At 36.8% G+C, this 22,010-nt stretch overlaps 1 protein-coding gene across 5 annotated transcripts in view; it reads left to right on the top strand.

Moving 5' to 3' along the window:
• ITGB3BP (integrin subunit beta 3 binding protein) overlaps window positions 1–22,010 on the top strand; it is a 44,744-nt gene that overhangs the window by 5,998 nt on the left and 16,736 nt on the right. For 3 of the 5 annotated variants that reach the window (XM_084876060.1, XM_084876061.1, XM_084876062.1), the window contains exons 2-5: window positions 365–407; window positions 7,311–7,446; window positions 10,498–10,557; window positions 18,556–18,622. In XM_084876060.1, the coding sequence (XP_084732186.1) occupies window positions 365–407; window positions 7,311–7,446; window positions 10,498–10,557; window positions 18,556–18,622 (306 nt within the window). The remainder of the gene's footprint in view (window positions 1–364; window positions 408–7,310; window positions 7,447–10,497; window positions 10,558–18,555; window positions 18,623–22,010) is intronic. The other 2 variants (XM_084876064.1, XM_084876063.1) reach the window with 1 other exon arrangement.

Raw genomic sequence — 22,010 nt, forward strand, 5'->3', positions numbered from 1 at the left:
TCCACTGAAGGTATGTAAATTATTTTGCTCTTCTGTATAATTTTTATTAGTAGTATTTTAGAACACACAAATAAGTAATTTTTACTAAGATCATTTTATAATATGACAAATGGTTGAATTGTATGATAGTGCATATATAAAACCACATATGCATAAAAAGATTCATTTAAATATTTAGTTGTGGTTCCATCTTGAAATATGCTATTTTTAAAAGTTTCATTGAAAATTGCTTTCTTACAGTATTTTACTTCTGAAAATTGCTTTCTTACAGTATTTTACTTTACTTTGAGAAATATAGATTAGTCTTAAATATTTGGTTACTTAAAGCACAAGTCTAAGATTTCTTGAAATATTTTGTTTGCAGTGTTAAAAGATCACTGAAATTGGATGATCCATTTGAAGCACATGTAAGTATTTACTTATGAATTTATAATTGCATAGTAAGATTGTGTTCTTAATTTTTTAACAGCTAATTTACCTTACTAAATATAAAAATCATTAAAAAACATTGTAGCATAATTGTGTTTGGTATAACATTTTATGCATATAACACATTTTTGTAAATCTAATGTATGGAAGTTCCCAGCCAGCTTAAGGTTTCATTTAAGAGGCAAATTATTTAGATATACTATGGAAATAATTTAGTAGAAATTAATTCATTATTTGTAGAAAAATATTCTGCCACTTAAATGCACAAGAAACAATATGGGAAATGGTAATGTTTTAATCTACATTCTGTAATCTTATATAATATCTGAAATAAAAACATTAACAGCATGTTTTAATATATAATATCTGAAATAAAAACATTATAAAAAATGTAATTACCTTTTTCAGCTACACTGGCATGATTAAACAATAAAATACTAACACTGTAATAAATTTCACCATGGTTGTCACAATAAAAATAAAATTGTACTGTTGCTATCACTTTTTGTAAATCTAATAGCATATTCCCAATGCCAGCATATCATGACATATGTTAGTTTATTATCTTTTCATACCAATATGGATCTAGATACAAACACTAATACTGAGATACTTATAGCCTCAGTAATCTTAAGTGCAAATAAATTGGTGAGAAAGTAAATTAAAACAAATAGCTAGTCAATAAATAGGCTACTACAAAATCCCATAGGAGAATATCATTTCAAGAAATGGTTTTATATGAAATTCTTTTTTGAAATACTCACTGGTATTTTAACAGTTTACCAATTTTAAAAGTTCCTAAATGCTTTTTTTTTTAAATTTAAACAAAGGTGGCAAAATACTGCAGTGCCACTAAAAAAAATCATTAGCAGTGTAATTAGCAATTTAGGATACCATTATCCAACTTGCTCTGTACAGAATGCAGCTGTGACTGTAATTCTGCATCTGTTTCTTTGGTCAGAATGGTATTTGGGTAGATGAGTAGTCCAGCTTGAAATGGAATACTGTTCTTTCCTGCCCCAAAACTGTTCTTTGGGAGATGGTAACATTATTCGAATGAAAAAGAATAGCCATTTAGGAATTTATCCTCTTTGTGAAGTACAATTGTTGTCATAGTAGACATTCTTTCTTTTCTTTTCTTCCTTCCTTCCTTCCTTCCTTCCTTCCTTCCTTCCTTCCTTCCTTCTTTCCTTCCTTTCCTTACACCCCCCCCCCCTCCAGATTACAATGCATCAAGGAAGCCAGTGCCACAGCTAATATCCTATATTAGAAAAATACATTGTTTTGTTTGGCCCATTTCTTACTTTTAAACCAATTGACTTAACTTGGCCACCACCTTCTAAATACCAGTTTTCAGAATCCTCACATGGGCCTTCATCATTTATCTTCTGTTTTCTGATCTGTTTCTGATTTTTTCAGCTTTTGTACTCTACCTAATCATTTGTTAGCAACTCTATATTCACATTTTAGGTCTGATAGCTTTTGTGCTACTGCTAAGTCTAGTCTTCTCTCCGCAGCTGCATTTATCCTTCCGTCTACTCCAGAAACAACTCAACCCTGAAACAGCCAGGCTCCCAAGAATCTACCCACATGTCAGTGATCCCATTGAGGCTGTCTTAGCCCATGCAAAGGAAAGTCAGACATGAAAACAAACAAACAAAAAAAACAAAACATAGAGCTAGACTTCTAAGAGTATATAATTGCTGTGAAGCTATAGTGGAACTAGTAGTAATTTTTGGTCATTTTGCCTGACCAATCTGATACTGAAGGAAAAAGAGTTTGATGTCAAGGAGAAGAGATAGGCCATATATGCCACTTGTTTGAAGTTGGAGCCTGTTTATCTTAATCTGCTATTTCCTCTCATAGATATTGGGAATTTTTATATCCCAGTTTCCCATGGAGCTACAGATTAATGTTCCATGATGTTAGGGCAAGTCTGCAAAAGTCATTTTTTAAATCATTCTCCTAGTAGGGGAAGCAGAGATATGGATCATCTCCTGTGACCTTTCTTTAATATACAGGATGTATACTGCAAGTACCACTACTTACTGAACCTTCCAAATTATTTGGGGATAGTGATGAGTCCTGAAAGTTTCAATTTATCATCACCTACAGTATTTGGGCTGCTCAAGTTCTTGTCCTCTAAGAACTATTTCTTGATGAATTTTCATGACCAAAGATTAATTATTTATTACAAACTGCTGCCATTACAAGTCCAGATGATGTAATACATACAACTGGCTACCTGGTTGTAGACCTGGCCAGCTTGACACAGTCCCTTTCAGTCCATCTCATAAAAGGAATGAAAGAAGCAGATGCTATGGATGGGAAGGGAAGGAGCATACTTCCTGCTAAGGCAAACTCAGTCGGCATGCTGCTAGAAATCTGGAATGGCAGTTCAGGTTTGGGGGAGGTTTGCTGATTTGGACATAAATTATTACATTACTATTCGTAGGATACTTCTAAATCTGCTTATTTCCATGGCCTATGCTTGTCTTTTCTAAGATAGGTCTTCTGAGCATTAGGAACTTTTATAGCTCACGCTAGAGGCGCATTGCATGACTAGTGCAAGAATAGGCCTTCCTTCCCCTGGCTTCACTCCTGTGTTGAGCATCTGCCCCCTGGTGGTCAGTGCGCATCGTAGTGACCAGTCATTCCACTGTTCATTCAATTTGCATATTACCCTTTTATTATATAGGATATATTTATATATACACATAGATATATTTATGTACATATGTACAGTCATGCACCACATAATGAAATTTCTGTCAAAAATTGGTGTCATATACAATGTCCCATAACATCGTAATGGAGCTGAAAAGTTTTTGTTACCTAGTGATGTAACCATCATAACATCATAGTGCAATGCATTGCTTGTGATGATTTTGGTGTAAACAAACCTAGTGTGCTGCCATTCTTATAAAATAATACCACATACAATTGTGTACACTATATAATGCATAATAATAAACAAGTATGTTACTGGTTTATGTATTTACTACTTTTATTGGTATTTTAGAGTTTTCTCTTTCTGCTGGTAAAAGAAAAAAGTTTGCTGTAAGACACTATGCCATGTTATGCCAGCCACAGCTTCATACATCTCATGTTTACTTTGTCTCTTGATTGCATCATTTTTTCTGGCACTTGATTTAATCCCATGCTATCTAGGCTTGTAAGTCCCAGACATGTCATTTCATCAGAATATTCTTTAATATGCATTTCTAGTAGATAATTACTTCTTTTATGACCATAGTGCCATTACACCTTGCAAAATTAATAGTAATTCCTTAATAATATCTTTCACCCAAGGTAATATTCCTATTTCCATGGTTGCTTCAAAATGTTCTTTTATTTGGCTTAAGTTGGCTTATTTAAAAAAAAAAAAAGGATCCAAACAAGGTTGATACATTATAATACATATTTTAAGTCTTTTGGGAACTTTTTAAATGTTACTCTTTTTCTTGTAATTTATGTTTTGAGAAAGACAGATATTTATTTAATAAGCATCTTCCAAATTCTGGTTTGGTTAATCAACCAAAATCTTGTGGTATCCTTTAAATGATTTCTCTATTCGTATTTCCTATTTCCTATAGAAATGGTAGTTAGAGATAGAAGATTGATTAGATTCTAGTCCAAATTTTTGGAAAGAAGTGTCCATAGGTAATCTATATAGTTCCTATTACATCACCTCAAGAGGCACAATGGTCTTCTTGATGTTCTTACTCGTTTTTTCTACTGTTCCCTTAAGTTCATTGAACATTCTTATAATCAGTGTTTTGAACTCTGCATCTGTTAGATTGTCTCCATTTTGTTACATTCTTTTTTAGAGTTTTGTTCTTTTCTTTCATTAGGGACATGTTTCTTGGTCTCCTCATTTTGGCAGCCTCCCTGTGTTTGTACCTATGTATTAGGTAGAGCTGCTATGTCTCCAGGTCTCCATAGACTCACCTTATGTAGTAGATGTCCTGGGGACTCCTGGGAGGTGCAGGTCAAGGTCAGTTACTGAGTGTGCCCTGCCTAGGGCTACATGGCATGAGCTAGAAAGAGATCTGCAGAGAGCTGCTAGTTGTGCTGGACTTGGAAGTGCCTGGGAGAGCCAAGCCATGAACCAAGGTTGGCCACCTAGTGCTGACTGGGTCTAGGGCCTCTTAGCAAGAGGTTCCCAAGGCCAGATGCTGCTTGTTTGAGAGATTTTAGGAAAGTTTGCAGCATGAGCCAAGACAAGTAGTTTTATGGAAAAGCCACTAGAAACTGCTTACAAATGCCAGTATTCTTAACTCTTCCTGTTGTGGGATACTAATCAATAGGCCATGTCCTTCAACATTTAGGGGTTGGTAGAATGGAAAGTCTCAGATCAATTCTAGGGTCACTTTTAAGCATCTTTAAGGTTTAAAAATTAGAGGATCTTGATAAACTTTCAGAGGGGGGAGACTTATAGAAGTAAAATTATGCCTTCACTTATATCAATAGGCAGATTTATAAAAATTATTTATTTACTGAAAAATATTTAGTATGTATTACTCTGTATTTAATAATTGTAGACAGATATTTTTCCTTTTAAACAACACAGATGACTAAAAAGAAAAGCAAAAGAGACACCTCAGTATTTTTAAGGCGAGGGAAGAAAAAATACACACACATGTGCACACACAAAGACTTATTTTATGAAAGCTAGAAAATTGTTTTCAAGGAGAAAGGTATGATCTATAGTTACAATGTTTAGATATTTGGCAATTGGAAAAAATAATTTTTTGGTGAAAATAGGAAAACAGATTGACATAAATGTACATTAGGGTAGTGACTTTCATTTCTTGTACATACACAGTGAAATAGTTCTGGACAATAAATTCTTGGAAAAGTAGGGTAGGATTGGATAAATGTCATAGTTTATGACTGAATACATATAAGCAGGTGAAAACTCAAGATGGAGAGGTAATAACCACCTGATAAAGAGACTTAAAACCCTTTCACCCTACAAAAAAGATTGTGTTAGAGTTATAACTTGATATTGTAGTTGGATTTTTTTAAAAAGATATTGGTTACTTTTGTGGCTACTATGGGTACATAAAATAAAGAATGGAATGTTTTTGTTTCCTCAATAGGAAGTATTTATCATTTAAAATCTTAACTGTAAAATAAAGTTGATGTTACAGATTTGGGAACTAATACCAAGATTATTGAAAAATGTGACACAGCCAATTATTTCTGCCATGATGTCTTAAAAATAAAGAATAGTTGACAATGGAGAATTATATAACTTTCAAGACAGCTATCAAGCTAAGTTCAATTCTACAATGTTGGCAGCACCTCAGACCTTTCCTTTATCCTCCAAATCTACCCTATTATGTCTGTTTTACATCTAGACTTCAGGTCTTTCATAATTTTATTTTCATTTATCTAAGTCTCACCTTTTGCTCTCACCAAGAATTGTTTTGTGAGGTTACTGCAGCCACTTTGATTTTTTCTCTCCCCTTAATTCCTTTAGCACACATACAACCTTACTTAGTATCTGAGGCCAGAACATTTTATTTTATTTCTTTGTATACATTAGTTAGCAAGTGCTGGTTGATTAGTAAGCATTATAGAAAACAATTTCAAAGGAAATTCAGAAGAGAAAGCAATTAATAGGGGTGTTTGGAAGAAGTCGGTCATAAATAGGGACCTAAACCAAAGACTAAGTTCCAGGGAAGATAAGAACGAGAGGGCTAAGGTTAGGTGTATATAACCTAGATACTGGGACTACAGGTGCCATTTAATATTGGATGAATGAACTAAAGAATGAATGTGTAGCCCTAGCTGGTTTGGCTCAGTGGATAGAGAATTGGCCTGCGGACTGAAGGGTCCCAGGTTTGATTCCAGTCAAGGGCACATGCTTGGGTTGTGGGCTTGATCCCCAGTAGAGGACATGCAGGAGGCAGCTAGTCTATGATTCTCTCACTTCATTGATGTTTCTATCTCTCTCTCCCCCTCTCCCCTTTCAGAGAAGAACTCTTAAATAAATAAATAAAAAGAAAAAAGAAAAAAAAGAATGAATGTGTAGAGTGGCTTGTCCAAATTGTTCTTTTTTTTTTTTTTTCTTCTATTGAATTTATTGGTGTGACATTGGCTAATAAAATTACATAGGTTTCGGTGTACAATTCTATGATACATCATCTGCATATTGTTGGACTGTTTCTTTTAAGTCATTTATTCATCACACAGTTTTGAGCCCTAGGGTACAAAGATGAAAAAGTAATATTTATTTTCAGGAACTCAAATTTTAGTGGGGCAGACAGAAACTTAAAAATTTGCTAGCTCCAATAGGAAGTATGAGAACATAGAGGAGGGAGCTGCAGAGAGGATTTGTGTAACATAGGTCAAATTCTCAAAGACCTTAAATACCATACTCAATTGTTTGAACATTATTTTGGTTATGAATAAGACAAGACACCGTGACAGAGCAACTGTGTGCAGGTTCAGGACATTACTGATCCTTCCTAAAATTTCCTTGTGGGATTTATTATAAAATCTGAGAGTTTCCCTGGCCTAGCCCCATTATTACTTCTGGTTCAATTGACAGCAAAAGTCAGGATATAATTGGGAAAGTCAGCCACCTCTAGCTTTAGCTTGTTTGGAAATAGTATCTAGAAAGTAATAAACCTTTAATGTTAAAATGTTATAAATATCAAATCGAGATGCCCTAGTTAGTGTGGAGACCTAAAATATCTACATAACTTGAAAAACAGTGTGCACTTTGAAGGTAATAATTGAGTATACCTTAAATCCAAAAGAAAGAACAAGAAAAAGAGTATGGGTTAAATTTTCTGAGTTTTCAAAGATATTTTCAAAGATCTATAACTAAACAAGTATTTTTGTCCCAAATTAATATTTATTTTCAGTCATTTGAGTCTTCAAGAATCACAAGGAAGAGAAGTGCTACCAATTATTCTCCATCAACTGGAACTTGTAGATTGAGCCCATATGCTTCTCCCATAAGCTCTAAAGAACAAGAGCACAAAAATGGACCTACAAATGGTTAGTTAAACATTCTTCCCCACTGATTGTGTTATTTTTCAGGTTATTAGTTAAATGAAAATTTTGATTTAATAATGCATGGGTATTGCTGCAGCTGATTTTTCTCTTCTTAAAGAATTCAACATAGAAAAGGCTAGAATAAAGGTATAACTACTTTGGACATAAATGTAAACTTTCTAGGCACTTATTTTAAAATGCTGCTGCAGACTTTGTTCCCTTTCTATTCCATCCATTAAATAGAAATTATGGCCTGACTGCCTTCAGCTACTATCAATTATAATGGTTACAGATATGCCTCTTAACAAGCTATCCATCATGTGCATAAATTAAAGGGCATATAATTCAGGTACTGCTGCACTATACAGTTTAAGAATGATGCTTCTAAATGTTATTTTTATACATGTTGTCCATTTAGTTTTATTCATATTTTGTGTTTCTTTATATAGCTACCTTTATTATATTTCATTTCCTTCTCTTTTTATTTTATTTTTTTTTACTATTTTGAATGCATTTGCAAAATGTTTGTAGAATTTTTCATAAGAGAATAACCTAATTTAATATTAAATTTTTCATTTTAAAGTATTGTTAGTTTAAATTTTACCATACATATTTTTTCTTCTCTGGTAGTTTACTGCTAAATGTTTGCTTAAAAGATATAGAAATCTAGATTTCATAGGTTTAATTTTTAATACTGGAAAAGGTTATGAATCAGTGGCATGTCAAGTTTCTATAATATAAAATTTTAAGTAGGCTCAAATTTAATAAAATATATTTAAGATATGCTATGATTAGCCTAATTCATATTTTATTGTTTCACATTTATTGAGTGCTAAGCATATACTAGAAGCTACACAGAAACAAAGAAGTCTTCTCATTTTACCTAATTTGTTGTAATGAAACCCATAATGAGACCTTAAACTTTTAAGTGACATTTATTTTACTTTAATCAAATGCTTTTTATCTTAAAGCTATCATGGTTAGATTTGCTTTCACAAAAATATCTGAAGATGTATACATTTTCTTCAAGTTCTATAGTTGTTTTTTTTATACACTTGATATAACTTAGGTTTAAAAATAAAAATTAGTGCCTTAGAAATGGCGCTTCTCTATACTGAAATGTGAATAGATTTTAAGTGGATCTGTATTTAATTTCCATATTGAAATTAAATATGGACTTAAGGGAACATTCCTTTTGCCTATAAAAAGACTGGTCACATGATTCCAGTTGACATTTAAATGGATAATTATCACAGATTATAGTACTAAGTAAGCTCTTTTTTAAAAAGTCATATAGCAAGGTTTCATGGGGAGCTGGTAATATTCTATTTCAAAGTCTGTATTGTGGTTACACTGGTTCACTCTATAATTATTCATTAAAACTGTGTTTTATATACTCTTTGTTATATGTATGTTACATACAGAAGTCTCAAAGGAGGAGAATTCTGTCTAGGCTCTTATATCAGATTATGTCATCTTATACATATTTTAGAAATAAGAAAGCCTGACTCTTATGAAATAAATTAAGTTCTAAATGAAGTCATAACTTCAACAATCCTCATTTTTTAAATATTATACAAAACATAAGGTACAATTTTAATACACACTTTTATCTAACATTTTCAAGGACATTTGAGGCACTACTCCTATCATACTTGGGCTATAATTCAAAACCTTATTATGACTTTTAAGACCATACATCATCTAATACCTGAGCATATCACCTGGCTCATTTTCTACTAACCTTCCCAAGTTTACACTACTTTAGCCATTCTTTCTTGCTATTCGTTAATCATGCTGGGCCACTTTCCACCACAAGGTCATTGTACTTACAGGTCTCTTATTCTGGAATACCCTTGCTCAAGGTATTGATATGTACATTCTGTATACATCTGAACTATGTTGTATGTGAACAGATTACTTAATATTAAATGTATTTAATCCATTTGTAGTTATGAAAAGAAGAAAATCTGATTCTAAATCATCCCTCTACTTATTCTACATGGGCCAAAAATGGGGTGACCGATTCCATCTCACACATTTAAGATATAAACACACATATATATTCATTTATTTATCATTACATATATACATATACATATGTATTATATATGTGTGTGAGTGTCATTATATTGCTGCCCTCTCCTCCCCCTTAGCAAATTTCTCCAAAATTTCTTCCTCTACCTGAAAAGCAAAAATTGTTTTGCTTTTCAGAGTAGAGGAAGAATGGTACATTTTTCTCTCCTTTACTCCCAAGAATGCATCAGACTTATTTTTAGATAATTAAGGTAGCGGGATAAACAATAAATTTGTATAAAGTGAGTACTTATAAATTACATAATAGATCTATAGAGATCACCCATACTGTGACAGTATAACATCACAGAGATATAAAGAGAATATGATCAAACATTGAAGGAATATGATAGAGGAAGGAGCTCCAACCTATGTCAAATAGGAGTTCCACAAGTAGGAAGTAAAGAGAATGGGGCAGAACTGGTATTGTAAAATGTAAGGACTATACTTTTTTTTTTTTTAATGTTCTCTATTTTAATTAATAATATGGTAAAGATTGATAGATCTAACTCATATAAAACAAAGGCTTTATGGAATTCTCAATTTTTTTATTTATCTTTATTGTTGAGAATATTCAGATGTCCCCTTTTATTTGCCCCTTGTCCCCCCTCCCTTCTGCTCCCGCTCTCTAACCAGGCCTTCACCACACTATTGTCCATGTCCATCAGTTTTTCATAATTAAGGAAAAATAGAAATTTTCAGATTAGGGTAGTATGCTTAGTCTGAGCAGGATGAATTAAAACAAATCCATACCTAATCATATCTTGTTGAACTCTAGAGAATTAAAGACAAGAGAAAATTTTAAAAGCAAGGGAATGACAGACAGATAGTAGACTTCTCATCATTATCAATTTACCATTACAGCAGGGAATGGAATAATAATACCAGCCTGAAATCACAGCTGATTTTTTATTCAGGAAGTGAAGATGAAATAAAGGTATACTATTCAGATAAAGTCTAAGAATTTACCATTAACAGATACTCCCTTGAAAGGATTACTGAAGAATGTACTTCCTAAAGAAGCAAGCCAAACCTCAGGTAAAGAAATGGAATGCAAAGCATACTGGTGAAAAATTAGCAAACAAATTGGTAAATCTTAATTGTAAACTTAATGACTAAAATATGAATACAAATGTGCTGACTATAAAGCAATAGACAAACAATTTGATGTGTGGAGGGTTAAAAACAAATAAAATCCCATAATAGCATAGGAGATAGATGAGGGAGCAGAAAGGAGTTTGTGATTTAAGATCCTTGAAATTTTCAGGGAGTAGGTGGAAAATCTGTAAATTGATTTTTTTAAATTGTGTTTTTGTTTGCTTCCTTATAAAGTGGGAAAATTGTCAGGATTATTGTGAGAATTAAGTTATTTAATACACAAAAAATATTTAGATTAGTGCCTGGCATACAGTAAGTTTCAATATATATTTTAGCCGTTTTTATTAATATTATTAATATTTAGATTTTAAGGCATAGGACAATTAAATGTATATGGAGCAGAAAAAGAAAATAAAGCGAACATTAGCTTTTAAAACAAGCTAGTTATTGGTATAAGAACATTAATATAGACTAAAACAGACTGTAAGGCAAAAAGGCATTATTAAAGATAATAGGAATCTTTACATAATTAAAGATTCAATACCAGAAAATCCTGAATCTCTGCACGTAAAATAAAAACTCAAGACAAAAAAGACAGCCTTACAAGAAGAAATTTACAAATCCCTACCCATAGTAGGAGATTTTTTTTTCCCTCTCTTAAAAAACTGATGGAATGGATAAAAAGTTTGAACCCAACTAACAATCTTGATCTAGTGATCAAACAAAGGTAATACCCACATATAATAAAGCATATAGCCCTGGCCAGTGTGGCTCCTTGGTTAGAGTGTCACCTTCATCACATCAGAGGGTCTCAGGTTCAATTCCCTGTTAAGGGCCCGTACTTGGGTTGCAGGTTCAGTCCCCAGCCCTGGTCCAGTGCATGCAGAAGACAATCAATTGATGTGTCTCTCTCACATTGATGTTTCTCCTTCTCTCCCTCTCCCTTCCTGCCTCCCCTCACCCCTTCTTCCCCCCACTTCTACTCTCTAAAAATGAATGGGAAAAATATCCTTGGCTGAGGATTAACAAAAAAATAAAGCACACACAACTTTTACAAAAACATAACTAGTTTGGAGTCGCAAAGAAGTCTCATCATACTAAAAATTGCTGTTACACAGATGACATTCTCTAATCAAAATTTCATGCCATTAGGAATCGATAATAAAAAGGCCACCCTCTGAAAGTTTTAACACACGTGTTTGGAAACCAAGAAACTCCTAAATAATTCATTGATCAGAAAAATTATAATGGAAAGTATAAAATATTTAGACATTGAATGATAATGAAGACATATCAGCACTTAGAGGAAAAATTTATACCTAAATATTGCATTATGTCAAAAACAGTTTTTAGTGGAAAATTTATACTTACAATACATATATTTAAAAAGGAAGAATAATTGAAAATAAGGAGCTAATCATTCAACTCAGAAAGATAGAGAACAATAAAACAAACCTGAAAAAGTAGATGAAAGGAAATAATGGAATATATGAACAGATTATTAAATAGAAAACAGGCAATAATAAAGAAAAGCAACAAAATTAAAAGAAGGGTCTTTGGAGAGACTGATCAAATGGTAGGCTCTGGCAAGACTGAACTATATGATAAACAATTTGAGATATGTGAGCCAAATGCTTCATTTTTTAAAATATATTTTATTGATTTTTTTTACAGAGAGGAAGGGAGAGGGATAGAGATTTAGAAACATCGATGAGAGAGAATCATCAATCAGCTGCCTCTTGCACACCCTCCACTGGGGTTGTGCCCGCAACCAAGGTTCATGCCCCTGACTGGAATCTAACCTGGGACCTTTCAATCCGCAGGTCGAAGCTCTATCCACTGAGCCAAACCGGTTTCGGCACCAAATGTTTTGTAATGTGGCCAACAACCTAATTTGGATGAAAAATTTTAAAACTTATCTTTCTGTTGCTGCTTCTCAAATATTAATGTTTTAACATATAAAAGGCAGTTCCAATATTTTCATTGATACCTTTCTATTCAATAATATAGATAATATTTTTTAAATACTATATTTTCTGAGGAGGATCCAAGATGGCTGCTCGGGTAGACACCTAACTGCAGCAGCACACAACAATTTCAATGGAATACAACTAAAATGTAGAGTGGACATCGCCCAGAGCTACAGGTAGTCGACTGACTGAAAATTCTACAACAAGAAGGAAAGAGAAAACCAGAAGGAAAATCAGAGGAGCTGAAAAAAAGCCTAAGGTACGGAGACATGCTGCGCGTTCGCACGCACGCGCGCGGAGAGGTCGCAGCCGGAGAGGAGGAGAGGGCTGGGTGCTGCCTGGCGTTCCCTAGCAGGAAGGAAATAGAACCCCCAGCCTGGGCTGAACCCCCGAACCGGCAGCGCTGAGCCCCAGTTATGAGCCAGACCCTGGGGACCCAGGCTCCGGCGGGGGAGACGGGGCTGTGAGGCGGAATCCCAAGCAGCAGCGAAAAGCAGGGCCCCCGGAGTCGCGCACACATTGTGCGCAGAGGACTGAATGTTGACTCTGATGCTGGATTACCCTAGCGGGAAGAAACAAAGCCTCCGGCGGCGCTGAGCCTCAGTCCGGACTGCTCTGAACCCCAGTCCTGGACCAGACCCTGGGGACCCAGGCTCGGGCAGGGGGAGACGGGGCTGTGAGGCGGAATCCCAGGGGAGTGGCGAAAAGCGGAGCCCCCAGAGTCGCGCGCACTGCGTGCAGAGGACAGTCTGTTGACTCTGATCCTAGACTCCCCTAGCGGGAAGGAGAAAAAAAAAAAGCTCCAGACTGGAGGAATGCGACAGGGAGCAGGAGCCCCTGCCAGACACCGGCCAGCCGGGTGCCGGCAGGGAGCCGGGCGACGGGGCCCCCGGGGGGGGGGGGGGGGGTGCCCCTGAGCCTTCGACCTCTGAGCGCGGGCAACGGAGCCAAGGCCGGAGGCTGCTTCCTGGGCGGCGCCGACCCCGGCAACAGGCTGGAGCAGCGCAGGAGCCCGCGGAAAACAAAGGGGTGCTACAGGCCAACCTGCTGAGCTCCCAGGACAAGGAGGAAGAAACCAAAGTTCTCAATGTGAAGAAATCAAGTGAGAGCAAAAGATAGTAAAATTACTTAAGAAAGAATACAAAGAAGATCTTGAAAAATCAAAGACTTAAGTCAGAACTCAACTCACCAGCCAACATTGCAACATAAATGCATTTTAAAAAAATAAAATAAAAAAGGACAGAATGTTGGAACAGCGGCGGCCAGGCCTAGAGTGCCCAGGCACAAAGCAGTGGCAACCGGGCCTGGAGCAGCAACGGCCAGGCCCCAGAGCAGCAGCAGCCAGAACCAGAGCAACAACAGCCAGCACTGGAGCAGCCAGACCTGGGGCAGTGGCAGCCAGGCCTGAGGCGGAGGCAGCCAAGCCCAGGGTGGCCAGTCCAGGAACACCCAGACCCAGAGTGGCCGGGCCCGGAGAAGCCGGGCCCAGAGCAGCCGGGTTGGGAGCAGCCAGGCCCAGAACAGCAGTAGCCAAGCCCGGAGCATCCAGGCTGGGAGCGGCCAGACTCGGAGCGGCCGGGCCCGGGGCAGCCGGGCCCAGAGCAGCCGGGTCTGGTGTGGCCAGGCCCGGAGCAGCAGCTGCCAGGCTGGGAGCTGCCAGGCCCGGAGCAGCTGGGTGTGGTGCAGCCAGGCCCGGAGCAGCGGTTGCCAGGCTGGGAGCGGCCAGGCCCGGAGCAGCCGGGTCTGGTGCGGCCAGGCCCGGAGCAGCGGCTGCCAGGCTGGGAGCGGCCAGGCCCGGAGCAGCCGGGTCTGGTGCGGCCAGGCCCGGAGCAGCCGGGTCTGGTGCGGCCAGGCCCGGAGCAGCGGCTGCCAGGCTGGGAGCGGCCAGGCCCGGAGCAGCCGGGTCTGGTGCGGCCAGGCCCGGAGCAGCGGTTGCCAGGCTGGGAGCAGCCAGACCTGGAGCAGCGGCTGCCAGGCTAGGAGCGGCCAGGCCCAGAACAGCCGGATCGGGTGCGGCCAGGCCCGGAGCAGCAGCTGCCAGGCTGGGAGCGGCCAGGCCCGGAGCAGCCGGGTCGGGTGCGGCCAGGCCCGGAGCAGCAGCTGCCAGGCTGGGAGCGGCCAGGCCCGGAGCATCCAGGTCTGGTGCGGCCAGGCCCAGAGCAGCAGCTGCCAGCCTGGGAGCGGCCAGGCCCGGAGCAGCGGCTGCCAGGCTGGGAGCGGCCAGGCCCGGAGCAGCCGGGTCGGGTGCGGCCAGGCCCGGAGCAGTAGCTGCCAGGCTGGGAGCGGCCAGGCCCGGAGCAGCGGCTGCCAGGCTGGGAGTGGCCAGGCCCGGAGCAGCAGCTGCCAGGCTGGGAGCGGCCAGGCCCGGAGTGGCCGGGCGCAGAGCAGCCAGGCCCAGAGCAGCCGGGTCGGGTGCGGCCAGGCCCAGAGCAGCAGCAGCCAGGTCCAGAGCAACTAGGTCGGGAGCGGCGGTGACCAGACCCGGAGCAGCTGGTTGTGGAACGAACCAGAGCAACAGAGGCCAGATCCAGAGCAGCCAGGCCTGGAACAGCTCGCTCCTCGCCTGCCCCTGCCCCATGGCTGCCTCTCAGACATGGCTGGAAACTTTTGTGGGAACTTGAGGGTCTGCTGAATCAAGTGATGAAGGCTTAGATCTGGATGTGTTGAGTTAGTATAGCGCTGGGGTGTTGATCTGTGAGTGCCTTGGGTGGGGCCTGGATGAGACTGGTTGACCTATTTGGAAATGTCTTTTGTGTGAAATGTATCATTGGGCATGTGGTGGTATTATTGATATGAGAAAATGCTAAGTAACTGATTTACTATCGGGGAAAGGGAGGGAGGAAGAGACTGAACATAAACTGCACCTATGGATGAGGACAATGGGGGATGGGGAGGGGGCGGAGGGTGGGGTGGGAACCTGGTGGAGGGGGGAAGAAATGAGGAACCTTTGTAACAATATTAACAATAAAGATTGATTAAAAAATAATAATAATAAAAAATAAAAAAATAAAACAGAAAAAATAAATAAATAAATAAATAAATACTACATTTTCTTCTATGGGACTCAGTAAAGGTATTTTGAATTTAAAAAGTGCATTAACATTGTTACTTTTTCATGAATTGATTCTCTAAAAGGTTGTTCACTCTCCACACTTTGTTACATTTAAAGGGAATGTAACTTTAAGTTACATTTAAAGGGAATCAAGTACACAACTGTTTATTACCTAGCAAGAAAAAGACAGTATAGAATCCACAGCCCTTTAGCATATGTTCATTGCTAACAGAATGGAATGAAATAAAGGAAAATAATTATTAAGTAACTAGAAGACTCTTAATGATATATTAGAGTCTACTCAAGTCTTTGATTACTGATCCAGTGTTATTCTTTGTGACATTAATACTCCTCCTATTTAACAATTGGAAATATATATCATAAACATGAGCCCTTCTATGACAGGATTAAGATTAATGCTGTTGATTACTTTGTACAATAATAAAAATGTTTAGAAAGGTATTGCCCAACTGGTAAAAACTTAAATAATCTATTCTTTTACTATTTCTCACATAACATTACTGACTGGTGCTAAAATGTGAAAATTATAAGTTAAAAGGACAGAATAATATTTTTTAAAATATGTTTTTATTGAGGGCTTTTGTGTGTGTGTGTGTGTGTGTGTGTGTGTGTGTGTGGTTTATTTTTATTTTTAGAAAGAGAGGAAAGGAAAAGAAGTGAGGGAGGGAGGGCGAGAGAGAGAAAAAAATCGAAACATAGATGAAAGAAAAACATCCATTGGCTGCCTTCTGCCACACCCCTTACTGGGGATGAAGCCTGAGACCTGGACATGTGCCCTGACCAGGAATCCAACCAGTGACCATTTGGTGCATGGGATGATGCTCAATCAACTGAGTCACACTGGCCAGGACTTTTTAAAAATTTGTATTTATTGATTTTAGAAAGAGATAAGAAAGAGAAGGGGGGGAGAGAGAAAGAGAGAGGAGGGAGGAGAGAGATAAATATCAATTTGTTGTTCCACTTATTTATGTATTCATTAGCTGATTCTTATATGTGTCCTGATCAGGGATTGAACCCGCAACCTCGGTATATAGGGACAAAGCTCTAACCAACTGAGCTACCTGGCGAGGGCAAGAATAGAATGATTTTAATATTTAATTGGGGAGCTTTATTGAATGTTGACAGCACAGTATAAAATTCAGGAAATTAGTTAATATTAATTTTCTAAATAAAGTTTAGTATGTATCATGGATTTTCACTTGTGGTTTTCTACAAAACATTTCCAGGTTAATTTTTTCTTTAGAGAGACAGATTTTAATAGACTTATTTCCTCAAAGTTCTCCAAAATTATAAATGTTACCTTTTTACCGTTCTGTCCTTCATTAAATAAACTCTTGACCATATTAATTTATTCTGTTTGGAATTTAAGGATATAGACAAGTCAGATAATAAAAAGTTAAACAAAGGAGGTAATTATTACTTTAGTAAAATTTCTAAATCGTAAGTTTTATTTTTTGGCATTAAAGTATTTTGAAATGACAACTTATTTATGATGTAACTTTTTTGAGAGAAGGCATACATTCAAAGTAACAAATGTGGAAATTATTAATCAATTTCTGAATGACCTTACTTAAAATTATAAATACCAGAACATAGAAAATAATATTTTAAATATGTTTTCCCACTAGTAATAGAAGCAAGTTAGACTAATGAAATAAAAATTGAATGAAGAAAAAATATAAACAAGTATTGGAAAGTCTGTTCCAGACAATATATTTTGAAATATGTTAATAAATTACATTTGAAAAATTTAAAGAAATTGCCTTCACGTTAGCTGTATGTTTGATTTCATTAGGAAGTATTGGATCCTCCAACAGTGTTCGCCTACAGCTATACTGTTCAGTACATGTAGATATAGAGCATTTAGAATATAGCTCATCTGAATTGAGATGTGCATAAGTGTAAAGTACACACCACATATTAAAGATTTATTGTGTGAAAAGAATATTAATTATAATTATCTCTAATCCTTTTATAGTCTATGTTGTTAAAATTATATTTTGGGTATATTGTGTTAAGTGGAATATTAACATTTATTTCACCTATTTTTCCTTGTTAAAAATTTTAGTAGATTTTAAATTACATTAAGTGATTCACATTATATTTCTGTTAGCGAGTCAGATAGTTTTTCACCATACATTGTATCAAACAATTTTTTACAAAAATAATGAGAACATTGAGTAAGTAATAGTCCTGTGCCAATTGTTGAACAAATGGAACTACATAAAAATATGTAGTAGTGTGTGTAGGGGGGCGAAGGGTGTGTGATCTTACTTTTCTATTTGTCCTTAGTAGTAAAGAGTTTGGATTATTCATTAATTTGCTTGTTTATTCATTCAGTAAACATTTATCATAAGGTCACATATGTAAGATTCTGAGAATATTTATGCTAATGTGTCCTCAAATACGTGTTATACATCAAATATTTTTAAAGTATGTAGTGTATATTGTACTATAAAGTACTATAGAACAAACAACTAAATGGTTAGCTCATTAAACAATCATTTACTTGACCTTAATAAGTGTAAACATCATGTTCTACTAGAGTTTATGAAATCAAACACAATTTTGCACACATATGAAGGATAACTTAGTTTTTCTAGTTTTCTCTTCACAATACTAAGCCCCAATGGATATTTTTTCAAACAATTGTTTTTCTCTATATAATATCATCATGAAAAAAAAATAGAAGAATAAGAAATGAAAAGCATAAAATAGTTATTGGGAAGTTATTCATAATAGTGAATTTTTTTTCTCATAGCAAATTTCAGAATACTTTTTCTTTTCCTACTTTCCTCATTTGTCTACCATTTTTTTAAAAATTTGGTTATCAAAATTTTATTTAAAATTTGACAATTTTTCCCTTACATTCTTCTTTTTATTGTACATGTACAGGAAAGAGAAAAAATTTGAATCATCTCAGTTTAACCCAGAGAAATAAATCTACGACTAAAGACGATGAGTAAGTTTGTTATTTACAAATATACACGTGTTTTGAAAGAAAAGGATCATATTTGTGAGTGATAATTTAAGAGAAATTATTTCTTTGCAGAAATTGATAGTCATGCCTGAGTTGGAAGTATTCTTTTTAAAGAAGTAAAATACTTTATTTGTGATGTGTTTAACAATGTTCATATGATGGTGATATATGATACCTTAATTTTAATACTCATTGAGCCCAGTTTTCCCAGCCTATATATAAGAGTCCAGCTTAAGGTAAAACTCAGGAATAGCTAAAAGAGTAAATGAGCTAAACATATGAACTACTTTGATTTTTCAGATTTACATAAATCAGACTTACAGATTTATGTTGTCTGGTAACACAATGCCTAACAAATAGCTGGTTCAAGAGCTAAGAATACAGTGAGGCCAACAGAGTAAGAGATCCAGAGGAACCTAGAAGGCAACAGGCCAGCTACCAACCATATTCATATTGGACTGCCAATGGTGCCTTGGATGAAGTCATTATCTGCAGAAAGCTACTGCCTATATATTCAGAAAAGAATATTTGTTCACTGAGGCTAGAAAAATTGAATTAAGAATGGGATTAAATTTTCAAAGTAGTTCATATGTTCAGCTCATTTACCCTTCTGGCTGTATCTTCTGTGTGCCACACAATATGATGGATAGATAGACATGAGAAAAATGAAGTTTCTACCCATTGTGAAATTATGGTCTTATGTTAATACTAGAGACCTGATGCATGAAATTCATGCAAGGATAGGCCTTCGCAGCCCTAGCTGCCTCATGCCCCCAACCCCGCCCACTGGTCTTCCTGGAAGGTCATTCCACTATCCAGTCTAATTAGCATATTACCTCTTTATTATATAGGATACCTTCCTCATCTTAGAAATGGGTTGAGGATAATATTTCAAAATATTTTTAAATCATTTAGTGGAACTCAGAATGAATTTTTCATATAAATGGTGTGGTAATTTGTAGTTATTCCCCCAGGTCAGGGCCACAAGTCCATTTTTTTACATAATGTAGCTAAACTGCTTTAAAAGATAGAAAGTGAGTGCCATTTAGAGTACAATAGTAATGCAGGGAAGAAGTTCTCAAAGAAGCCCCCTTGTTTAGCATCTCCTACATTTATCACTACCCCTTTATTTGTTTTTCTAGCTTCTTTCCCTAGCTATGCTCCCCCCAACTCCAAATATTTCATGTGCCTTAACCCAAACATTTTTGTTGTAAATTACTACTACTTCCTTCCCCTAATCAAAGTTCCCATTTCCTCAGTGAAATCTGTCTCAACTAGATATTATGAGAAAAGCATTTTTTTAACTTACTATATTTAAAAATAAACAATATATGTACAGAGTGAAAAAAACAACCTCAGGCCCAGCCAGTGTGGCCCAGTGGTTGAGCGTCGACCCATGCACCAAGAGGTCACTGGTTTGATTCCCGGTTAGTCAGGGCACACGCCTAGTTATAGACTTGATGCCCAGTTGGGAGACGTGCAGGAGGCAGCCATTCAATGTTGATATTTCTCTCTCATTAGTGTTTCTATCTCTCTCCCTCTCCCTTCTTCTCTGTCTAGAAATCAATTTTTAAAAAACCACACTTTTTAAAAAACCTCAATTTGTACAAAAGGACATACAGTGAAAGCAGATGGCAATTAAGACTTTCTGAATCATATATAATGTATTTGAAAGCAGATAACTGCTAAACCAAATTACTAATACAATTGTATGAAGTATAACAAACATAGAAGTGGAAGGAGGAAATGTTTTGGACAAGAGTGATACCATGTAAACAAGCCAGAATTACCTGCTGCTTTCCCCCTGAAGCAGCTCCATTTAATCTAACCTTTTACAGTTTTTTGTTTTTTCTTCTTTCTTTTTCTAAACCCATCAATTTACTTACAGCTCACATTTTTTCAGAATAGCTTCTAATGCACAGCTATGTGCTGAAAACTCTTGCAGGGAAAGTTGTTTGCATGGCCTTGCTTAAGTAAGGATCCTGGGAAGAGATTTTCAGGTTTAATTTACCTGCCCTAGTATATCCAGTGCCAAGACTGAATTTCAACTCTGCTAGTTCCACAAGCCACATGTGAATTTCCTAAATATCCCGAGTTAGAAACTCCTCTGTTAAGGAGTCGTGTCTGAACTGAGTAGTGTAAGGCTGCCAACACAACCAGCTTCCTCACACTCTGATAGATATTCCTTTAATTCAGTAATCTACCGTGTTGCATAAATGATTGATTGTTGACATTGTTTCCCTTCTTTTTTGTTTACCCAATTAGTAGATTGCCACTGTTTTTGCATTTTTTTTAAAATATATTTTTGGCTTTTGAAACTTAACTCTAATTTTTTTAAAGCTTATTTGGTCTAATAAGGATTTTTTAGTACCTAATGTTTTACTAAGCTTTTATGAATGCCACTTGATGTAATTTTGTACCATTGCATGGAATCTGAAATAAATTTCAAAAATTAAAGCTAAAAAAAAAAAAGAGGAGAATAGCTCCTATATCTGAGCTTTCAAGTAGCAATTAGAAAGGGAGAAATAAAACTCTATTTGCAAAGGACATGATTCTTTATGTAGATCATCCCAAAGAATTCACAAGAAGCTACTAGATATAATAAACTCAGCAAAATTACAGGATCAACACACAAAAATCAGTTGTATTTCAGTATACATGCAGAACAGTTTTAAAAGGAAATTAATGAAGCAATTCCATTTACATAACACCTAAAATCACAAAGCATTGCTGAGAGAAATTACAGACGATCTAAACAAATTTTGTGTTCATGTGTAGGAATATTTAATATTATTAAGATGTTATGTCTGGCCAGTGTGGCTCGGTGGTTAAGTGTCCAACTGTGAACCAAGAGGTCATGGTTCAATTCCTGGTCAGGGCAAATGCCCAGGTTGCAGGCTTGATCCTCAGTAGGGAGCATGCAAGATCCTGCTGATCAATAATTTTCATCATTGATGTTTCTCTCCCTGTTGTGTGTCTCTCTCTCTCTCTCTCTCTCTCTCTCTCTCTCTCTCTCTCTCTCTCTCTCTCTCCCTCTCTCCCTCTCTCCCTCTCTCCCTCTCTCCCTCTCTCCCTCTCTCCCTCTCTCCCCCCCCCTTTTTCTCCCCCTTCCCCTTCCTCTCTGAAATCATTTAAAAAATATATTTTTAAAAGATGTTACTACTTCCACCCAATATGATCTACAGATTTATTATAATCATCAAAAATCCATCATTTTTTCCAAAAATGGAAAAGCCTGTCCTTAAATTCATATGAAACTATATGAGTAGAGATCAAAGACATTATGCTGTGTGGCATAAATCAGATGGAGAAAGACAAACACTATATGATATTACTTATATGTAGAATCTTAAAAAAAAAAAAAAAAAAA

Source organism: Pipistrellus hanaki, assembly GCF_964339955.1.
Source record: "Pipistrellus hanaki genome assembly, chromosome: 2".
In the NCBI taxonomy this organism is placed as follows: Eukaryota; Metazoa; Chordata; class Mammalia; order Chiroptera; family Vespertilionidae; genus Pipistrellus; species Pipistrellus hanaki.